The sequence below is a fragment of the Epinephelus fuscoguttatus genome, linkage group LG9, assembly GCF_011397635.1.
Source record: "Epinephelus fuscoguttatus linkage group LG9, E.fuscoguttatus.final_Chr_v1".
Lineage (NCBI taxonomy): Eukaryota > Metazoa > Chordata > Actinopteri > Perciformes > Serranidae > Epinephelus > Epinephelus fuscoguttatus.
In genome coordinates, this window is record NC_064760.1 from 31070336 (window position 1) to 31089963 (window position 19628).

The following is a 19628-nucleotide window of genomic DNA, read 5'->3' on the forward strand; positions in this document are numbered from 1 at the left end:
CATACACAGCCTTTTCAATTCTTCCCTTCTTCACCAGTTTACAGTATCCTATGTGTTCTCCTTTCTGCAGTGCTACAAGAGTTCTAAGGACACATGCCCCTATGTGGACCTGCTGCTGCCCCAGTGCACTGTGGTCTATGCACCCAAAGACAGCAAGAGGAAGCACCATGAACTCCGGTTCACCTTACCCAACGGAGATGCACTGGTGTTGGCGGTACAAAGCAAGGAGCAGGCCCACAGATGGCTCAGGGTAAGCTACAACTGGAAAGTGTATGTACGCTTGCAGGCATACAGACAGTTAACACAGCCATCAATCTTGTCGCCAGTCACTGCAAGCAGATTTGACGGTGTGGAAAAACAAACCTCAGAAGGAAGTGTATAGCTAAGAGTGACACATGTAAAATATTCCCGCAGGTTGTCAGAGAGGTGAGCGGTCAGAGCGTAGGGCCTGAGGAGTCTGCGTCTCCCATCATTCCAAGAAAAACTGAACTTGACAAGGTAAGTACAGGAGAGAGGATGTTTGTGTCTGCACGTCCCTCTCATTTTTACCTCTAAGCCATAAATCGTCTGTACAGCTGAGATGAGGAAAAGTTGGTGGCAAGCAGTAATTGTGTTGTCACCATCAATTTTCCTAAATAATTGTTTGGCTAGACACAATACACAGTGATACCTGTATTTGACTTGCAAAACAAAGAGGATATGTAGCGTAATTGGATGTTTAGGCAGCAATGATAGTGGTGGTGAGTCAGTGCTGAAGCAGACACATCCTCTTTAGAGCTCACAAACCTGTCAGAACATAAAACTGCCCTGTCATAAATAAATGCATAGGGTGAAGAGAGAGGAGCCGCTATTCGCTGGTAGGAGAAAAGGGCAGAAAATAAGTGTTTGTCTCATTATGTGTAAAAGAATTCAGAGCCAGACACATGTAAGCTTGTAATAGAACTATCTCAAGTATAGTTATCCAGCTCTTAATTAAGACAAGTGTAGAAGGCTAAGCTCCAGTTTGACACTGGCAGACAGACAGATCCTGTGTAGGGCTTGGACTCTGTTGCTGTTGAAAAGTCTTAACTTGTGTTTGTGTGTTTCTCCCTCAGAGGTTATCTGCAGAGAGGAACACATCAGACTCAGACAGTGTGGGTGTGTCAACTGGAGAGAACTGCAGAGAAAATGGTGAGACAGAGACACACACAGCCTCAAATCAATACAGCAGTCTGACAAAAAATATTAAAGGTTCTGTATATGACATTCAGAGCATTAAAAAAGCAGCAAGCATCTTTTAACTGTGTAAAGACAGAGTGGAGTAATGGCATCCCACGCAGAGAGTGAAGTCTTTCTGTTTGTGTTGTAATCCGAGCTTCTCTGTTCTTTGTTGTGTTAGACAGTCTGTCTAGGCATGCATGTTAGTGCAAGTGAGTCCCTGGAAGTGTGTCCCACTGGCTAGCTAATTGCCATCACTCTGCACTGTGCATCCACCCTCCTATTCCCCACGGTTAGCACTGTCAGCACTGTTGCCATTGTAAGCGCTATTCGCGCTGTTAGCAGTGTTAGCCAAGCCACCGGCTCAGCCACCTCCATGTTGAAAGCCGTGTACAGACAATCCTACTCAGAGTCTGAATCACAGATATGCTCTGAATGTTGTATACAGCTCCTTTAATTCAAGGTCCTCTTATTAGCTTTATTAAACCACATCTTTCTCATGGTCTTCATCAGCACATGGAGTTTGCCCAGCTGTCAACATGTTATTTAATTTTCGTAGTCCATAGTGTAGTGAAATGTGTTAATCTTAGGCAAATTACAGTTTCCCCTTCCCAAAATAAATCTGAAAAATATGCAACCTTTTCTTACGCAGGTAAGGTGAAACGGGGAGCTTTAGCTGCGGGCCGCAAGATCACACGAATCATCAGCTTCTCTAAGAAGAAGCCCCCTCGGCCAGGAGATCCACGGACATCCTACAGCGACCCTCGACAAGGTCAGACCCTACATCACTGTAGGGCTGTTAGAAGATATTTATACAGGAACATGGTGTTTTGTGATACTGTGTCAATTAACAAAAGCATTATGGATATTTAATTAATAGTTTACATGCAGAGATTTGTGGCGGTGGTTTATTTTGTGTTGTGTTTAAACCCTGACTTCTAGATAGCAGTGCGGAAATCTGTCTTCAGCTATTTGAATCTTTAATTCCAACATATCGCTAGCTTGTTACAGGGACTGTTCTTTTTAGGGTTACAGTTTTAAAAATCGCAATTTATTGAATCATAACCCCTATATTGTGGTATGAATTGTATCGCAAGATTCTTCTCAATTCACATTCACATTTACTTTACTGTCACTCGTTATCTCTCCAGGTTTGTAGACATGTCATGTTTCTTTCCCTCCTCACCATGCAGGCTATGTGTCGGTGCTGGTGAACCAGGTGTGGCGGGAACAGTGGTGTTGTGTGTGCAGAGGCTCCCTGCACTTCTACCATGACAAAGGAGATCCCCGGACCTCCCTGCCTTCACTTCCTCTCCATGGTTGCGAGGTGGTCCCGGGGCTGGGACCCAAACATCCCTTTGCCTTCCGAATTCTGCGGAACAGCACAGAGGTGGCTGCTCTGGAGGTAAAATACTGAGCATTATTTCAGTTATTTTAAGGTTGCACTAATCAATATCTATATTAACAAATGAATGTGTATTTTCAAGGGGGTCACTCTTAGTGACAAGAGACTAACATGTTCTGCTGTTCTCCTCAGCTCTACACAGCATTTGTGTCCTTGAACTCATTGTTTAGGTTTTACAGCGTGTAACTTAAATGTTTTGAGTCACTTCAGAATTCAAAAGTTAATTTGCCCTGTGTCAATTTTAGGCTAGCAGTTCCGAGGACCTTGGACGATGGCTTGGCGTCCTCTTGGCAGAGACAGGCTCCGCAACAGATCCAGAGTCACTGCATTACGACTACGTTGACGTAGACACCATCGCTAACATCCGTGACGCTGCGCGACATTCCTTCCTGTGAGTGAGTCGGAGAGGGAGGAGTTGGAATATTTGGACTGAGGTCAAAGCAAGGCCACTGACCCATGCAGTGATGTTTAGATCTCATGCAGATTTCATTTCTTTTTTTCCTTTGATCCTAGGTGGGTCACGTCCTCCAGCAGCACCTCCACAGACTCCAGAACATATGATGAGGTCCCTAATGAGGACATGCAGGTGGAACACACATGCTCAGATGCTCACACACTTTTTCCAAGTTCAGTTAAATCTTATGTGTAATGCTTTACTTTGATGTGACAGGATTAGAAGCTGCATTTCTCTGTGTGTGCAGCTGTTGTCTCTGACTGTCTCTGTCTGAATATGACACTCCATATCAGTCACCCGAGCAGACAGACAGTGCTCTGTTACACGTCTATCAATGACGGCTTTTTGTAGGCCGGAGAAAAAACAGTGTGTGGGCGTGAGAGTGGAAAAAAAAGACCAAAAAAATAAAAAGCAATCAAACTGGTGACAGGAAGGCAAGAGGTCATGGTAGTTTTACAGCCTGTAAACTCCTTTCTTAACCCTACTGACAGGCACTTAAACACATGCCTCTCACCACCTACAGACACAAACATACACACAACACACCTCTGTGTTCTCAAACTTATTTTGAAGTTTAGTTTATTGCTCAGCCTAATATACAAACTTTGCCTTCTTTTTTCCCTCTGTTCTCATCCTTCTTTGTGCATCCTTCCACATCTGTCATGTCCTCCCACCCTCTCTCTACTCCACCCAGTCAGGGGAGAACCGCAGGCAGCAGTCTGGGAATCAGGGGAAGCGGCGCTCAAGTTTCTCCAGCAGCGATTCTGACAGAACCAAGCCTTTAGTTTCCCTCAAACGAACAGGCTCAAGTAAGTGGTGAAGTTGGTTTTCCAAAGTGACATTGCTGCACCTCCAGTGATGCTAACCTTATTCTCATAAACTATACCGATAGTTTCATAGAAATGTTTATTTATGTATTGGAAACTCAAGCAAGCTCTCTTTTGTAAGTAAGAGACAACTAAGTAATGGCAAGGGCACAGATATAAACTGAAACATTCACATTCAGCCGACAGAAACAAACTGTAAGAAATATATTACCGTTAAAGGTAATTCTATTTATAAAGACGAAACTAAAAGCTGAGTTCCCAAGGCTAGCGGTCTTTATTTTAGGGTAGTGATACTCCACTTTACAGCCTATGGGCCAAATCTGGCTTGTGATAGGTTGCCAGGTGGCCCGCCGACCCTTTTCTTATTCACTGTGAAAATAAACTGATGGGTTTTTTTTTTAAACTTAGAATATAATAAGGTACCAGAGTGCAAAACAAGCATCAAAGTAGTGCTTCTTTGATAAAAAACAAGTCCGGGGGAGGATCCCCAAATGTCCACAAGTTCTTGAAACGCTCCCAGGTACCCCTGACCTTTGCAAGTGCTGCTGTGACTGGATTTGCCTCTTAGAAAAAATAAGTGAGAACAGAAAACATTGAAGGTTAAAAACAAGCAATTCATTTACTATATATACTGATAAATATAATTCATGTTTGTTTATTAACCGCCCCCTTGCCTTCTGTCGTTTTGCAAAAGTGACCCTTGGGCAGAACAAGTTGTGTGTCCCTGTTCCAGGGATTCTAAAAGTGATGTCACTTGAGGCAACAAGTTGGAAAATTACAGAAATCTGGAGGCTCTAACATACAAACATAACACACCCAAATCTCTGGCAGTTATTAACACTAAGGCCCAGATTATTGATATACTGTCTGTTGTGAGGGGAAGAGGACCTACAATGGATCCTTGTGGAGCCCCTTACATTTGTTATATAAGTCATTTATGACTGAGCCAGTATCTGCAAGAAACTTCAGAGGTTTGTGCTGTTTGACAAAAACAGATTGACAAACATTGTAAAGTTTTATCAAAATTATTCATAATACCATTCTCAACCAACCAAACAGCTGAGATGTATATGTACAGTAGCACCAAATATTTTTAGAAGCTTCTGCCCTGTAACTTTTTAGCTTCACACCCCTCTCTGCTTTCCATCTGTCTCTCTAGAAATAAATAAAAAAGAACAAGGGAAGCAGCCCGCTGCCCTTCAAGGGAAACAAGAATGATACAGATGGCACCTTAATGTTGTTCTGTATCACACAGGAGTGAGATTGCAGAGGTCTAGTATTGCTGTTATTGCTGTAGCTTACACTCTTCATACCGTTCTTTCAGTGGTGTATTAGTTCACAGACAGTCATAAAATGTGAGCTTTTATCCGGCTCAATATTCCCCTATTTCTCTCCTCTCGATCATCTTCTCACTTTCCATCCATAATCTCTTCCCTCCTCTCTCGCCTCTCCCATTTCCTCCGTTGTGTCAGTTGGCCTCTAAATCTCTCACACAAATAAATGAGATAAGCGCTCCGAGTTTAGGAAAGTGATATCGGCGTGGTCGACTGTCTCAGCGTTCTCCTCAGTGCTGTTTCACAGGCCGTCACTGTGACGTTCTGACACATCAAAGAGCCGGCGTTCGCCATGGCTGAGAGCTTCAGGATGTAACCTGAGATTTATTGGACACTCACATTAGATCCGCTGTCTTACCTCCTGACCTCTCGCTCTGCAGGAGTGTGTGCGTGTTTATCTTTTATTTCATTCATCATATCATTGTTCTCTCCAAAAATTCTTTGTCTGAATTATGAAAAGGGTCAGATTTATGTGCTGTGCTTTAGTTTGACTTGTCGAGGTGACATCATACTCCTCATGTCAGGAACATGATATTAATAAGGAGAGGCAGAAAGATTGCTGTGAGATGTTTCTCTCCTTCCCATAACCTCTGCGCATTTGACCCCTCACCTTTGCTCTCTTCCAACATCTCCACCCAGACGCCAACCAATATGGGAAGTATGGGAAAACACGAGCTGAGGAGGATGCCAAGCGTTACCTGAAAGAGAAAGAGGAGCTGGAAAGAGAGAGGGATGGGATACGAAATGCACTCGTGACCCTCCGAAAGGAGAAGAGGGAGCTAAAGGAAGAGCTGAAAACAGCCTCTGGTAAGGAGATACAAAGTCAAAGCAGAGAACAGATGTTATACAAATTCTCAGTTATTTCTGAGTTTAGCTCCAATTTAACTCTGCAGCTCTTCAGTATCCAGAAACTGAAACTGATCACTGTATTCTCACCATGAACAGCATAGCTAGAACATATTGTACATCTACTGTATTTACTTTGAGGGATGGAGACACACATAGGGACACCAGGTCATCCTAAAAGAAGCAGTTTGTAAGTCATAGTTTGCAAGTCTGCAAATTAACTAGGATGCTTGAATACCAAGTGCACATCCTGTATCCCTGCTCTGTATCTGACCCTGCACTCTGACCCCCATTATTAGAGGGTCATGTGAGAAGACAGTTGCCCTACAGGGATAAATACAGACTCTAATTGCTTTTATTATTGAATCAAATTAATTTCCTGTATTTTTGCACAGTATGCTGCTGGCAGCATTGGAAGAAGTATTCAGATTTGAGATCAGAAGTAAAAGTAGCATATCAGATTGTTGCACTCCATTTCAAGTAAAAGCACAAAGGTAGTAGCAGCAAAATGAATCACAAGTAAAAGTACTCATAAGGCATTACTACGGCTTCAGCCACTGTTATATTAGCATGTGCTATATTATTTGATTGGATTATTGCAGTTTTATCTTGTGCCATAAATGCATCGTAAAAGACTTTTTTGACACAGTTGAAAGACCATTAAAAAAAAAAAACGTGCTCTGAAATCTAACAATTTTTTTGTATTAGTGCCTTTTGTGTTCAGTCCAATGTTCAATAAAAGAATGTTGTTTTAATGTAGCAAGCACTTTGTTGTATTTTAGCAGTATATTGAAATCAGGAGAAGTATTGGTTATATTATTTCCATGATATTTAACAACAATATTGCATGTGGCATATTTTTCTCATCGTGCAGCCCTGGTTTAATCTATAAAAATGTATCACAATTTAAAAACGTATCGTAGGTTTTCCATGTAGAATTTTAATCTGCGAAATAGCTTTAGGAGAGTAAAAACCACAACATTTGCCTCTGAAGTAGTCAAGTATAAACTCCAAAACTGTACTTAGTGTAAGTACAGTACTTCTGTAACTGCATCTTATTTTGAGAGTCTTATCACCATCTAAAAGAACATGAATATATCACTACTACTTTTCAAATGTTGTTTCATTCATGTTTGTCTCATTGTGTCGTATGTGTTGCTGTGTCTCTGTGGAACAGAGAGAAGACAGACCTCCCTCAACAACCGTGTGTTGAAGCTGGAGGACGCCTGTCGAGCTAAAGAGGTAGAGAGGGTGGACCTGGAGCTCCGGCTGTCTCAGGTCCAAGAAAACCTAAAGAAGAGCCTGGCTGGTGGAGCCCTGGGAGCACCTGTTGAGGCTAAACCCCCAGTTAAGGTATATTTGTTGCTTTATGTGAGAAAGACACACAAATACATGTTTACCTGCCTGCGTACACATGGTTTATTTGCTTATTTGCTGTTTTTCCCTGTCTGTGTAGGCCTCCAGCAAAAAGACACAGAATATCTACAGTGATTCTTTACCAGTAAACTGTGCCTTAGAGATGCGTCGGAGACCTCCATCTGTTTACGCTGCTACGGGAACTGTCATGCAGAAGGCAAAGGTAACTGTTCAGTAACTGTCACAGTCACTTCCTGAACCGTTCCTCAGCCTGTCATCATGGACACATTTCTCTCTCAGGCTTCACAGGGGGCTGATAGGATCACAGCAGCATGTGTCATCATCTAATGGGTTTTCACAGTTCACACATACAGTCTGCGTGCATTCGCACAGTCTCTGACAGACATTTATAATTCAGTGTCTGGTGTGTGTGAGAGTGTTTTGAGTGATTATGATCAAATAGGATTCTGTCACTACAGGTGGATGTTTGATATCGCTTTGCTCAGCTACTTCTGCTTTCACAATATTTACGACCTAAACAACACCATTGGGACTAAGGTGAATGAGTTTATTATATGCGTAGTGCTACTACATGGGTTGGCATTGTTGTCATTATCACAGAACTGTGTTTATGCACCACTTGGGTGCACAGATGTAAAAGAAGCTGGTGTGGTACACCACTATGGATCACCAATACAATTATCAACACTTGTCAGGAATAGTTGTCTGAAGAAGTTGGTTTTTTTTTTTTTTTTTTTTGAGAACAGTAGCTAAATTAGTTAACCAATTAAACTGCATTTAAAAATCTACTCATAAAAAACTAAATGAAGCACTGTTTACAAAAGTATTGGTCCAGTAATGAAAGATATATTTGTGAAGCCATGTCTTTAAAATATGTCACCCTCAAATCATCTTTTTCTATAAATTACTGACTGTGTGTCAAAAGGTTTTTCTTACATGTCTCTATGGTAAACAAAATCCAACAAAGGCAAACATTCTTCATGAATTAAAATAATCAGGCTCTGCATTTAAAGACAGCAAAACTATATTACGACAGTTTGCAAACACACACACACAACTCAGTCTTAATTATCCAGGTGTATGCTCAGTAAGTGCTCAAACATATGGATTTTTCCCTTAAATTTTACAATATAAAATGCATGCGCCTACGAGAAACAAGCCATTAGCAGAGTTAAAACACACATTTGCCCAGGCACGCTATACGTCCCTATGTGAGACTGTTGGTACTGATATGTTTTTAAATCATAATGTTTTAGTGAAAATGCATTTCTTCACAGGTGATGACCAGGTCAAATGTCTCCTTAAAACTTTGAAAGTGCTCCAGCTTTGGTTTGATGTGCTTGTTGCGGGATGTTATTCTGTGGCATCCAGCACATGCTGCAGATTCAGATTATACTGCACAAGTTGTGTGCAGTACAAGAGTTTGTAAAGGGATATGTTGTTACAGTTATACTGTTGTTAATTGGCACTCTTATTACGTTAATTCATGAAGAATGATCACCTTTTTTGGATTCATCAGAGACATGAGAAACACTACATTTTCTTCATTCAATGTAACTCTGGGTGAGTAATTGATATACCAATGGTCATTTTGTGGGTGAATTATTAATTTCAGGGTTACAAATCTAAAAAAAAAAAATCTGTTTGTTTTTGCTTATTGGTATGCACAGTTCGGGAGCATAACTGAAAATGGTGCTATTTATTTTTTGTTTGACTTATTGTCACCTGCAATCACTTCAAAGTCCTGTTCTTGAATAATTACCTTATTTTAACATTGTTACTAAATCACTTACATATTTTCTGTCTTTACAGGAATGGGAGTCAAAGAAAGCAACCTAAGAGCAGTTTCACGAAGAGGACAAGAAAACAAATTAACAGATGTCAGGATCTGACAACTGTGACATTAAATCCTGCTAAAGATCCATCTAGATCCCAAAGCACAGACTTTACCGAACTGTAATGAAAGAAATCAGCCACCAGGTGGAGGTACATCTCACTGAATATTTACTCTTCTGTCTTCCTAAAACGACTTCTCCACATGTGAGGAATCCAAGAAGTGCTCACTGTCTGTATCCAAGTATTTTCCTTGCCTGTGGTGACACAGATTGAAACGTGGCAAACAGGAAGGAGAGAAGAGAGTTTAGTAAGAAAGACACAAGAAAAGTGTATTGAAAAGCACAGTTAGTGTGAAGCGTTGTAATGGGAAGGCAGCACAGGGCTGTGTCCTCTCCTGCTGTTGCAGACAATGTTTAATGTAAAGGTGCCATGTGAGACGTGATATGTTTGAGGATGGAGGCAGTTTAAGCCACAATGTGCCTTTTATATAATGTAATGTTTCTTATCTGCCTGTACAGAGTGAGCCATGACTACTGTTTGTATGTTTAATGCTTTTATACTATCAAGGTTTCATTTCTCATCGTCATCATAAGACATACCTATCAGAGGTATTCACGTCGGTGCCATGGAGGGCTGAGTGTGTTATTATACTTTTGACTGCACTTATTAGCCTCTCCACTCGGGTTGAAGCTGTGCCGTACTGAATAGTCCCTCATCCACTTGACCTCTTTGGCACACAGCACAGTTAAGTACTCCTGCAGGAGATAACCGAGTGACTAACAAAGTGGTGCTATTCACAGATTCAAACCAATCTTTTCCCTAAGTGTGGAAAAAAAAATCTCCATTATATGTAATTTTAACAACTTCTCTGCTGAACCTGTGGTTTACTTTTGCACTTTACTGTTCTCCTAACTGGATAAGGGAATAATAAATGTGTCTTATTCTCAAACACGTGACCTTTAATCATTTGTTACAGTACAAATGCTAAAAAAAAATGCATTCTCAGTCACTGATTTATTATTTTAATTTCACATGATTTGCTGTGAGGTATACAATATATGGTCTCACACAAACGATGTATGAAAGCCAAAACAAGAAAAGAAAACATCTACGTCAGTCACCTAATGAAGGCAGTTGGATGCAACACAGTATAGTGTGATGCAGTTCAGGCAGTCTATTGTTAAAACTCATCCTCATTTGTTCTATTGAATCGTCAGTAAACAGACAGACTTTCTATCTTCCCCTCTACGTGTTTATATGTCAGCTGCTTGTCATCACTTTGCAGCCTGTCTGTGGGGTATAAAGGATTCGTATATGTGATAGAAAAAAAGCTTGTTTAGATCCAGGCAGTGGCAACTGGTATTTGGGTCTCAAATGAGGAGGTAGAGCAGCTTCAGGATGGTGAAATGAACTATGCAGCAGCTTGGAAGCAGCGCTCAGAAAAAAAGATAGTAAAGCCAGTAGAGGATATTGACAAAGAGGAACGCCGTGGGGAAAACGGTGCGAGCATGGCGATCGATGTTGTGCGGATTCTCCACAATGAAGACGGACGCTGCCCTGCGTGATGCGTCCTTCACTGAAGACAGGCCGCAGCCCTGCTTTGACACTGCCCTCTCTTTTGATCCAGCATTGTTCTTTGTGTCACTGTCCGCTGACTGCTCCGTGGTCTCCTCTGCAGTGGAGCCGATATCCACAGACTGGTTCGGTTGGGTGGAGCTGACGATGGGAATGGAGCCGTTTCCATTGGATTCATTGAACTCCTTCAGAAGCTCCTGATAGGTGACAACACAATTCCAATATTCTAATTATCTAACACGTTAAAAGCAAAATATCACCTCATATTAAATGTAAAAAATACTCCTCACCCTGTGTAAGTCCTCTATGGTCTGGTGCTGCATGGTGTAGAAGTGGGCACAGGCGTACTCCAGCAGTGCACCAAAGATGAAGGTGAAGCAGATCCCCAGGTAAACATCTATGGCCTTGATAAAGCAGTTGGCATTGGGCAGGGAGGTGCGGGCGCCCATCATCAGTGTGGTCATCGTCAGGACTGTTGTCACCCCTGGAAAACACATCACAGTGTTGCTGTTTGCAAAATAGCTACTGAACCTCGAATCCATATTTTGGTAATCAACTCTTCATCATCTCAGCCATCAGATTCCCCCTCATTGGCTTTTTTCCTTTGCTGTTGCTCTTTGATTTAATTGGGTAGGTGTCAGAAAACATATAAAGGTCAAATCATGTGTTGAACTGAGGCTGTAGTGAGGATGATGCATCGATGCTTATTCTCATTAATGCATGATCGTTATAATGCATGGCTGAACTTGGTGCACTCTGCTGCATAATTTACAGTTAATAAATAATTTTAGAGTTATTGAGTAACATGCGGTATCGACTAACATCAGTTTAAATGCCTTGTAAACACAAAATGTGTTTTACATGCCCTCTAACCACAGTAAAAATGCTAAATTTGATTTTTTTTTCCCAGTGTAGACAGTGTATCTGTTTTGTACTAAAACATTCAGGATTACGTTTATTTCTATTCAAGAGTTTCAAGATTCAAGACTGATTCACACCGTACAATGAAATTCTTAATAGCCAGTCTCCCTTCACACAGAACAATAATAAAATTTGAATTAAATTACCTAAGAATTAAAACGCAATAAAAGTAAAGTGCACTATGCCTCATGGAAATGTAGCAAGAAGTAAGTTTAAGTCAAAGCAGTCGGGTGGGGGTTGACACTCCTGTAGTGTCTGCCTGATGGCAGAAGTGTTCAGACTGTAGTTGGGGTGTGTACTGTCTTTGATAATGTTGACCCTGCTGTTGTAAATGTCCTGAATGGAAGGGAAGGCTGCTCCTAAAATGAGTTGTGCAGCTTTTATCACGCGCTGGAGGAACTTCATGTCCTGAGCAGTACAGTTTCCATCCATCCGTACATCTGTAAAAGTTGCCGAGGATATTGGTTGGCATGTCACCAGTTTATACAACACTTAGTTGTGACACTTAGTTGTGTGACCCCTCAAATCCCCTTTGTCATATGTGTCCCCCCCAGTGTTGTAATGAACCCTACGGCATCAACCAGCTGTGCTCATATGACATCAGCCAGTGCCACGAGGTACTATCTGGTCAAGCTGTTAACTCACAGGAATCAAACATGCCACCAAAGTGACTGTCAACAGACCCTTATTTCACTGGTTGCACAATAAATGGAAAATACAGATAAATGTACGTGCTGTAAAGTAGCTGGCCTGTGGTAACGTGTACACAAAGTAGCAAGCTATTGTGTAGGAATGCCTATGTGTTACCTGTTGCCTCATATGTGCTGCAGAATCATAGCTGTGTTGATATTCATTACAACAGCTCTCCCTCTCATGTGCTGATGTTTAAATGAATGGCACTCAAATACATTTAATCTTTCTGACCGTATTGAGTCTGTGAGGTGGGATGTGAAAAGGTCGTAAATAATATCCTACAATGAATTAATAATGTGGAATACACCATCATCATTACACTTTCACCTCTGATAAAATGCAGTAAGAGATCTGGTACTGACCGATACAGGTCCTGGCTGGGACGGAGGACTGGCTGATCCAGAAAGAGACCCAGGAGAGAACCACCAGCAGAATGGAGGGAACGTACGTCTCCAAGATGAAGAACAGCACGTTTCTACGCAATGCAAAATGCAGCACCAGCTTGGGGTATTGTCCTGTATGAGGAGACACAAACAGACACAGCTTTATTACATTTGTGCTCTCACATATAACTCCACATGTGAGGGGGACTGTGGGAGATGTAGTGTCCTACCTGTCTCATACACAGCCTCTGACACTGATGTATAGTAGCTCTCTACGCTGTACTGAGCCAGCCGCAGAATGTCAAGACCCTTCACTGAGTCATTCCCTCTGGTCCAATAGAACACCACATCCTGCAGGTTGTAGCCCCCTGACACACACACACACAACGGTTTATAGTTAAAGTTGAATGAATGATCTGCTTAAAATAACAGTGTCAGTTTGATACTCACTACACTGATGATGAAAATGGTGATGGTGATGATGAGATGATGGTGATGTATGTCCATCTACACACTTGATGGAGTGGAGGGTTCACACAGGTACTCACAGCTCTCCAGCTGCAGGGTGCACTCCTGTCTGTCCATGGGATACTTGGTCAGGTCCATGTTGCAGGCGATGGTAGCCGTGATGCTGTTGTGCATTCATAACAAGATCATTAGAACAACTCCCTCCAACACACTGTTACTCCTTTGATGTCGGACAGGGCAGTTAATAACCAGAGAACACAAAGAACTTTCCTCCCTGAGCAACAACGGAAAGAACAAAGACTCATATCCAAAGTGTCAGACATTTCTGCATCTGATGCATTAATTATGTATAAGACTTGGAATTTGCTGACAGTTTCTGAGCACTAGAATCAAAATTATTTAGATGATGTATTGCTTACTGAAGAACATCAGTGTTCTATTTCTATACAAAGCAAAATATGCCAATAATATTTTTAAAAAACAACTGACAAACATGGATCTGTACAACATAACTATTATATAAAATGTTTTCCCTCTAATCAAGAAGAATAAGGAACATCTTGCACAACACTGCCCTTTCTGTCCTCAGTAAAGCTTTCCAGTCATAATAAAGTTTTATATCAGTGTGACATGACAGATTAGACATCAGAACAAATTTTGACTGTGGCCACAGGCAACGAATTTTCCCCACCACAATCTGAACTGTTTGAAGGGTAGAAAAAACAGTAATTTCAGTGGCATTCCCTTGAGTTATATGACTGAGCGATGATACATAAGTGCTCTTTTTTCTTCCTGTCTTTTTTTAGCCAAACCAAAGGCCAATTCACGGTTGATTACCACAACAATCATGAAAACAGCATGAAAAAAATCTCAGTAGATTTTTTCTTCCTCGCCTTTCTCTTTTCATCTCCCTACATTTCCTTTCATTTTAACCTCTTCCAGCTCAGCAGAATCTGAAAAGCTCACGGGCAGGAGTATCAAATGATCAAATGTCAGCGACTGTTGAATCAATAAACATAAACCTGTACCGTAGGGCATAGAGAACTGTTCCATTGCTGAAGATGCGTATGAGGCGGTTTTCCACCGTGACGTCATGCAGGAAGGAACGTTTGGAGTCGGGGATGAAGGTGTCAGGGATCCACAGCAGTGACACGAGGCGTCCGTCCACACTGACGCTCTCATTTCCAGGGAACACCAGCCTGGAGTCACGCCAGCGCTGACGGAGGAAGATGGTCGCAGTGTAGTCCTAAGAAGATATTGTAAAGAAGACTTCTAGTCATTTATTTGTTTCTTCAGTCACTTATTCAACCCAGTGGCCCCCAGAAATTTTGCTTGGCCCAATATGGCCACTGAAAATCTTGGGGTGGCCAAAACCTAAAACCATATCTGAGTTTCAGGACTTCCATTATGTTGTTGTAGTACAGTTGTATAAAGGTTAGTCATAAACTATCGTAAAACTTCAATTAAACACCTAGTCCCTTTTACTAGCCTTGTGTGGCTACACAATTTGACAAATAAACGCCTGTCACAATTAGAGGCCTGCTCTGGTTACCAAGAAGTTCTTCGGATGTATAAAACCAGGTTGTTGGCTACCTCAAATTATGCGTCCATTCCTGGATTACCCTGTAAATTATTCATATTCCTTCAGTTCTTACGTAAGAGTCCTTAGATCAAAAGAATCAGAAGTGTTCTTCATAGAAATTAACACAAGTTGTGAGTTTTGTTTTAACAGGATTGAGTGATGTTGTGTTGGTATGCCGGGTGCCGTAACCCCCAAGTGCCATAACTTATTTTATTCATACTGGATTAAATAAACAATTTGATTGTCTTTCCCATTTTTGTTGTGCAACAGTTTTGTTTGAAAGGAATTAAAGGCCTGTCGATTTCAGTGATTCAAGCAAATAATAGCCCGGGCTATTAATTGAAGTTTTACATTATGTCAAAATGAGGGTTAAAGAATCGCATACTGATGTGCCTTGGTTTCTTGTTTTAGAGTTGATGTTACTAATTATCTGATGTGACTAATAATAGTACAGTTGACATTATGAGTTCCACAACAATTCTGTTTTAATGTGTTATGTGTCATGTTTTAGGTGGGTCACTGTTCTTCAAAAGGCTGGTCGTCCTTTTCCTTAAAAGGACAAATAAACAGCTTTAATTTGACAGAAAACACTGATTGTTAGACACACAATGTTTACTGGAAGCTAACCCACTAAAGTTTAAAAACACCTCAACAAGGCAAGTCCTGCACTGGGTCTGGTACCTGTGGGTACCCGTCAGGTGACTGGCAAAAAAAAAGTGATTTGCGGGTGGAATTTTGTCTTAATTTTATTTCTGGTTTCAGTTCTGGGTGAAAAAGGAACATGTGCGTTAGATTTTGCATGTTAGATGATAAATATATTTAAATAAAATGAGAATAATAATAATTTAATGGAATGTTTTCACATTTTAATCCTCTGATCACTGACTTTGTGTCTTGCCTCTGTCCTCTGCACTAACTGGTTCATAAGAGCTGCTTCAATCAGGTGTGTTTCTGACAGGTGTATTAACTGTGGAGATATGCTGCTCAGTATAATGGGAATAAGCAAAAAAAAAATCATCATTTAAATTGTGTTTCCCAAATTACCTTTGTTTTAAAGTTTGTTATCTTTACATGCATGAAATGGCTCAGAATGATCAATTTAAACACACCCCCTAACAGAAATATTTGAACAGCGCATGGTTATTATACAATTTGCATTTTCAGGTTGGGCCTCAAATCTTGTGTTGGCCGGTTGGGTTGTGGAACTTATTGGTTATTAGTGTGGGTGGCGGGGCCGGTGCAGTATTGTATGCTGGGATTGTAGTCTTGAAAATCAGACCTGTGCAGGACTCGGAGGCCTTCAATTATTTTTGCAAGAAGAAATGTGTGTGTGTGTGTATGTGGGGGGGTTGTGCAGTTATTGTGTAAGGGTGGCCCTGGCCAGCCCCTGGTGGCGCCATTGATTCACCCACTGACACATAGTAGGAAGATTGGTGTACCATATTGATTTCAGAGATGGCATCAATGCTGGCGATGTCAAGACTCATTCCAATTTCCACAGGACCCTCTGTCAAACACAGAAATTACATTTTTGCATGAACCAACACTTGAACTCAATTACATGTATAAATTCTTTATGAAGCTCAAGCCTACCATTGAAATTAGGTCTGAGGTAGCGGTTGTATCCTTTCATCAGCTTCTGAATCGTGGGCTGAAGCTGAGAGCCGTTCCATTCGCCCCAGTGGTTGCTAGAAAACGTACATCCACTGATGACAATAAAGAGAGATGGAAAAGAAATAAGGCAGGAAACGGGTCATAAAAGTTGTACGAGAACATACATCAACCTAAGGCATTGCATTTTCAGTCAATAAAGATCAGTGTTAGCATGTGTTCTCAACCCTGTACATGAGTGTTGAACCTCAGCTCTCACCCCTGTGTGACGGTCAGGCAGAGGGTCAGTAGCGTGTGCAGCTGGACAGACATTGTGGACCAGCGGACAGAGGTCAGCAGCTGTGCTAGGGGAGATGCAACACACAAAAACACGACCACAAATTATTCCTCCTGCACATTTACATTACGTGGGATAACACTGTTTCACCATAGGGTGGCAGCAGCTAACTGAATGTGATCCCAAACCTCAGGGGAAACGTGCAGCACGCTGTCACCCTTTGATGTGATAAAACTGTGCCATCTCTCGGCCTGCCCTCATACTTGTGAAAACGTGGCGGAAACTTGTATTGATTTCTTCCTCTGTGTCCCATGAATACACAAGTAGCTACTTAAGAATACACAAAGAGATAAAGACAGCGTCTAGATAAGACATGAGTGCACCTACCTACTTTTTATACATGCACACATGCTTGTTTTTGTGTGTTTCTAGCACATAAGTGTGTCGCACAAACTGTCATCTGCAGATATATGTGGCTGCGACCTCATGGTTTATTCACAAAGCCCCCTCCACTGATCACTAATCCAGTCTCTTAACTCATCAAGGATTCCCCGTTGTCTAGTTGTTACTCACCCTTCTCCTCCTGCAGATACATCTCACTGTCTGTAATAGATTGCAGCTCTCCTTACATCTCACTTTCATCCACATCATCTGAATCCATCATTCGTGTGTTTATGTTCTCATACATGTTGACATGTTCCCAGGACCTCAGCAAAGCATTTCCATTGAATATTCAATGTATTATTTACACAGCGCTGCCATTATAAATGATGCTCCATATGAACACTATGTGGCCACAGTGGAAGTAAACGAGCCACACAATGTTATTAGGTTGTTTTTCCACACTTACCAGTTGATGATTAATTCATGCCAGCACATTTATGTTTTCATTCATGTTTTTGTTTACCGCTTTGTAGCTCAGACTAAAGTCTCACATGATTATTTGTCTTGTTTTATGCATGCCTCTATGGGTCCAAATAAGCATCGCCTAAATACAGAATATTTGGCTTCATCTCTTTGTTTCCTTTCTTTAAATTCAGTGAATTTAATTTAATAATCTGTGCATGCACATCCAACAAAATATTTATCTTTGAATTTCATTTTTTTAAAACCATAAAAAAACACTCTCCCTGTTTTTTTTTTTACATGCACACATTTCCTCACTCTCAGGTTTGGTCTCATCATGCCCCTCTCTTCCTCCTACCTGTTTCAGTCCTCTGGTTTTCCACCTCAGGTCACTCCTCTTCTCTTTGTTTCCTCCCCCACTCTCCCAAATGTTCTGAGTGGCTGAGATTTCTCTCCTTCTTCACTTACTTCTGGTTATATCCCAGTGTTCCTTCCATCTACCAATAAACCACTGTTGCTCCTATCATTTGGTCCCGCTGTGTGGGCTAGTGTTGGTTGTTTTACTGTTTGTGCATCTCCCTCTGTCTCTCTGCACAGCTGTATTCATCTCCCAACAGAGCCTCTGTGCACCCCCCCCCACCTCCTCCCCCTCCTCCTCCTCCTCCCAGCCTCCCTCTCTCTCTCCCTTTCTGTTTATGCCACTCACCCTCTCATTTGTGCTGCATCTCTCTCCCCTTCTTTTTTTCACTGCCCCCCACCTCCACACACACACACACACACACACAGGCACACAGTGCTGGATGCACACACACATGCATCCAGTTTGATCCACCGTATCACTTCTTTTCTTCCCCTCACTCTCCTCCTCCCACACGTTCTCATACTTTCGGCCCTTAATCTCTATCTACCCCCCTCTCCTTCAATTTACACTGACACCGCACCTCCTTCTGGGCTCCAAAGCTCTCCCATGTCTCCCTCCTTCATTCCCTGTCCCTCCTCACCCTGAACTCCGTTCCCTTGCATTATTGTCATCATTTGAATTAGTTCCCTCTCAGCTCTGTCTCATATCTGTGTGTTCACTTCCATTAAATACCCATGTGGCTCCTGTCAAGATGAGCAACACATTTACTGTAAGCCTCCTTCTCTGTGTTTGCCTTTCATTAAAACCTTACTGAAAATAATGTCTTTCCTTCACTACTGTGGCTCACTCATCTTACCCTATAGCTGCAGCTGTCCACATTCTGGTCAATGAAAATGTGTTGAATGTCTTGATGTCGCTGCTGCTCATTACTGGATATAATAACCAGGAGCAGAGTCCTAGTACCAGTAATGGTAATGATGATGATTATCCACACGCAGCTGTCAACAACAGCCCATAGACCAAAGCACTTTTTTTGCTAAACGGTCAATCCTTCAGCTCCAGCACCAGTGACACGGGGTGATTAATCTGTATTTGCTCTTCCTTCCTTGAGATTCAGCTCTAATTATATAGCCTGACCTCCAACAGCCCAGTGGTGGAAGTTCTAGCATGTGTGAGAAAGCCTTGAGGGTATACAGCCTAATAATGTCTTATAAGATTACAGCAAAAGCAATGGACTTGCTGCACCCCATTGCTTCCCCAGCCTGTGTTCCCCAGTACTGACTACTGATGTTAACTGGTTGCTAACAAGGTGATATGTTCCCATCGCAAGCTATTTAGTGCATCAGTAACCTACTGTAGTCATAAAGCTCTTTTATTCTTAATTTCACACCCTGGTGGCTGTGTTCTTGGGTAAATAGTCTTTTTACATTTAACGATAATGATTAGGAGTGCTGTGAAATGAACATAGGATCATCTGATTTGCGCCCACCATGTGAATTGAAGTACACAGTCCCAGTCCCAATCTCTGACAGTGAAAGAGACAAATGGAGACGTTTGTCAAGCACCTGAGGGGGAGGATGTCACTGTTTGATCTGTGTGTTAGGGGGCTAATGAATAATTATAGTCAGCGATGCT

General features: G+C 41.7%; 2 protein-coding genes across 7 annotated transcripts in view; one reads left to right on the top strand and one right to left on the bottom strand.

Moving 5' to 3' along the window:
* Positions 1-10225, top strand: part of afap1l1a (actin filament associated protein 1-like 1a) — a 30637-nt gene extending 20412 nt beyond the window's left edge. For all 5 annotated transcript variants that reach the window (XM_049585589.1, XM_049585585.1, XM_049585587.1 and 2 more), the window contains 12 exons: positions 71-250; positions 415-498; positions 1095-1170; positions 1850-1969; positions 2391-2602; positions 2848-2993; positions 3116-3188; positions 3751-3865; positions 5857-6024; positions 7241-7416; positions 7520-7642; positions 9253-10225. In XM_049585589.1, the coding sequence (XP_049441546.1) occupies positions 71-250; positions 415-498; positions 1095-1170; positions 1850-1969; positions 2391-2602; positions 2848-2993; positions 3116-3188; positions 3751-3865; positions 5857-6024; positions 7241-7416; positions 7520-7642; positions 9253-9279 (1500 nt within the window). In that variant the 3' untranslated portion in view covers positions 9280-10225. The remainder of the gene's footprint in view (positions 1-70; positions 251-414; positions 499-1094; positions 1171-1849; positions 1970-2390; positions 2603-2847; positions 2994-3115; positions 3189-3750; positions 3866-5856; positions 6025-7240; positions 7417-7519; positions 7643-9252) is intronic.
* A 102-nt stretch (positions 10226-10327) lies between these two features.
* On the bottom strand, positions 10328-18180 carry LOC125894281 (gamma-aminobutyric acid type A receptor subunit pi). 2 transcript variants are annotated; one of them, XM_049585591.1, is made up of 10 exons: positions 17991-18180; positions 16769-16848; positions 16492-16604; positions 16338-16405; positions 14345-14562; positions 13397-13479; positions 13079-13216; positions 12828-12980; positions 11142-11335; positions 10328-11048 (listed from the first exon to the last, which is right to left on the bottom strand). In XM_049585591.1, exons 2-10 carry the CDS (start codon positions 16819-16821, stop codon positions 10713-10715), a joined length of 1356 nt encoding a protein of 451 aa, XP_049441548.1. In that variant the 5' UTR covers positions 16822-16848; positions 17991-18180; the 3' UTR covers positions 10328-10712. The 2 variants fall into 2 exon arrangements, with proteins under 2 accessions (XP_049441548.1, XP_049441547.1); XM_049585590.1 differs by having other exon boundaries at positions 16769-16853.
* Between the last annotated feature and the right edge of the window lie 1448 nt (positions 18181-19628).

Coding starts and splice junctions, on each gene's coding strand:
- LOC125894281 (XM_049585591.1), bottom strand. CDS start 16,821: ATGTCTGTCCAGCTGCACACGCTACTGACCCTCTGCCTGACCGTCACA. Junction 13,480..14,344: donor ACAGTTCTCTATGCCCTACG/GTACAGGTTTAT, acceptor AATGCACAACAG/CATCACGGCTACCATCGCCT. Junction 11,336..12,827: donor CCCAGCCAGGACCTGTATCG/GTCAGTACCAGA, acceptor TGTGTTTTCCAG/GGGTGACAACAGTCCTGACG.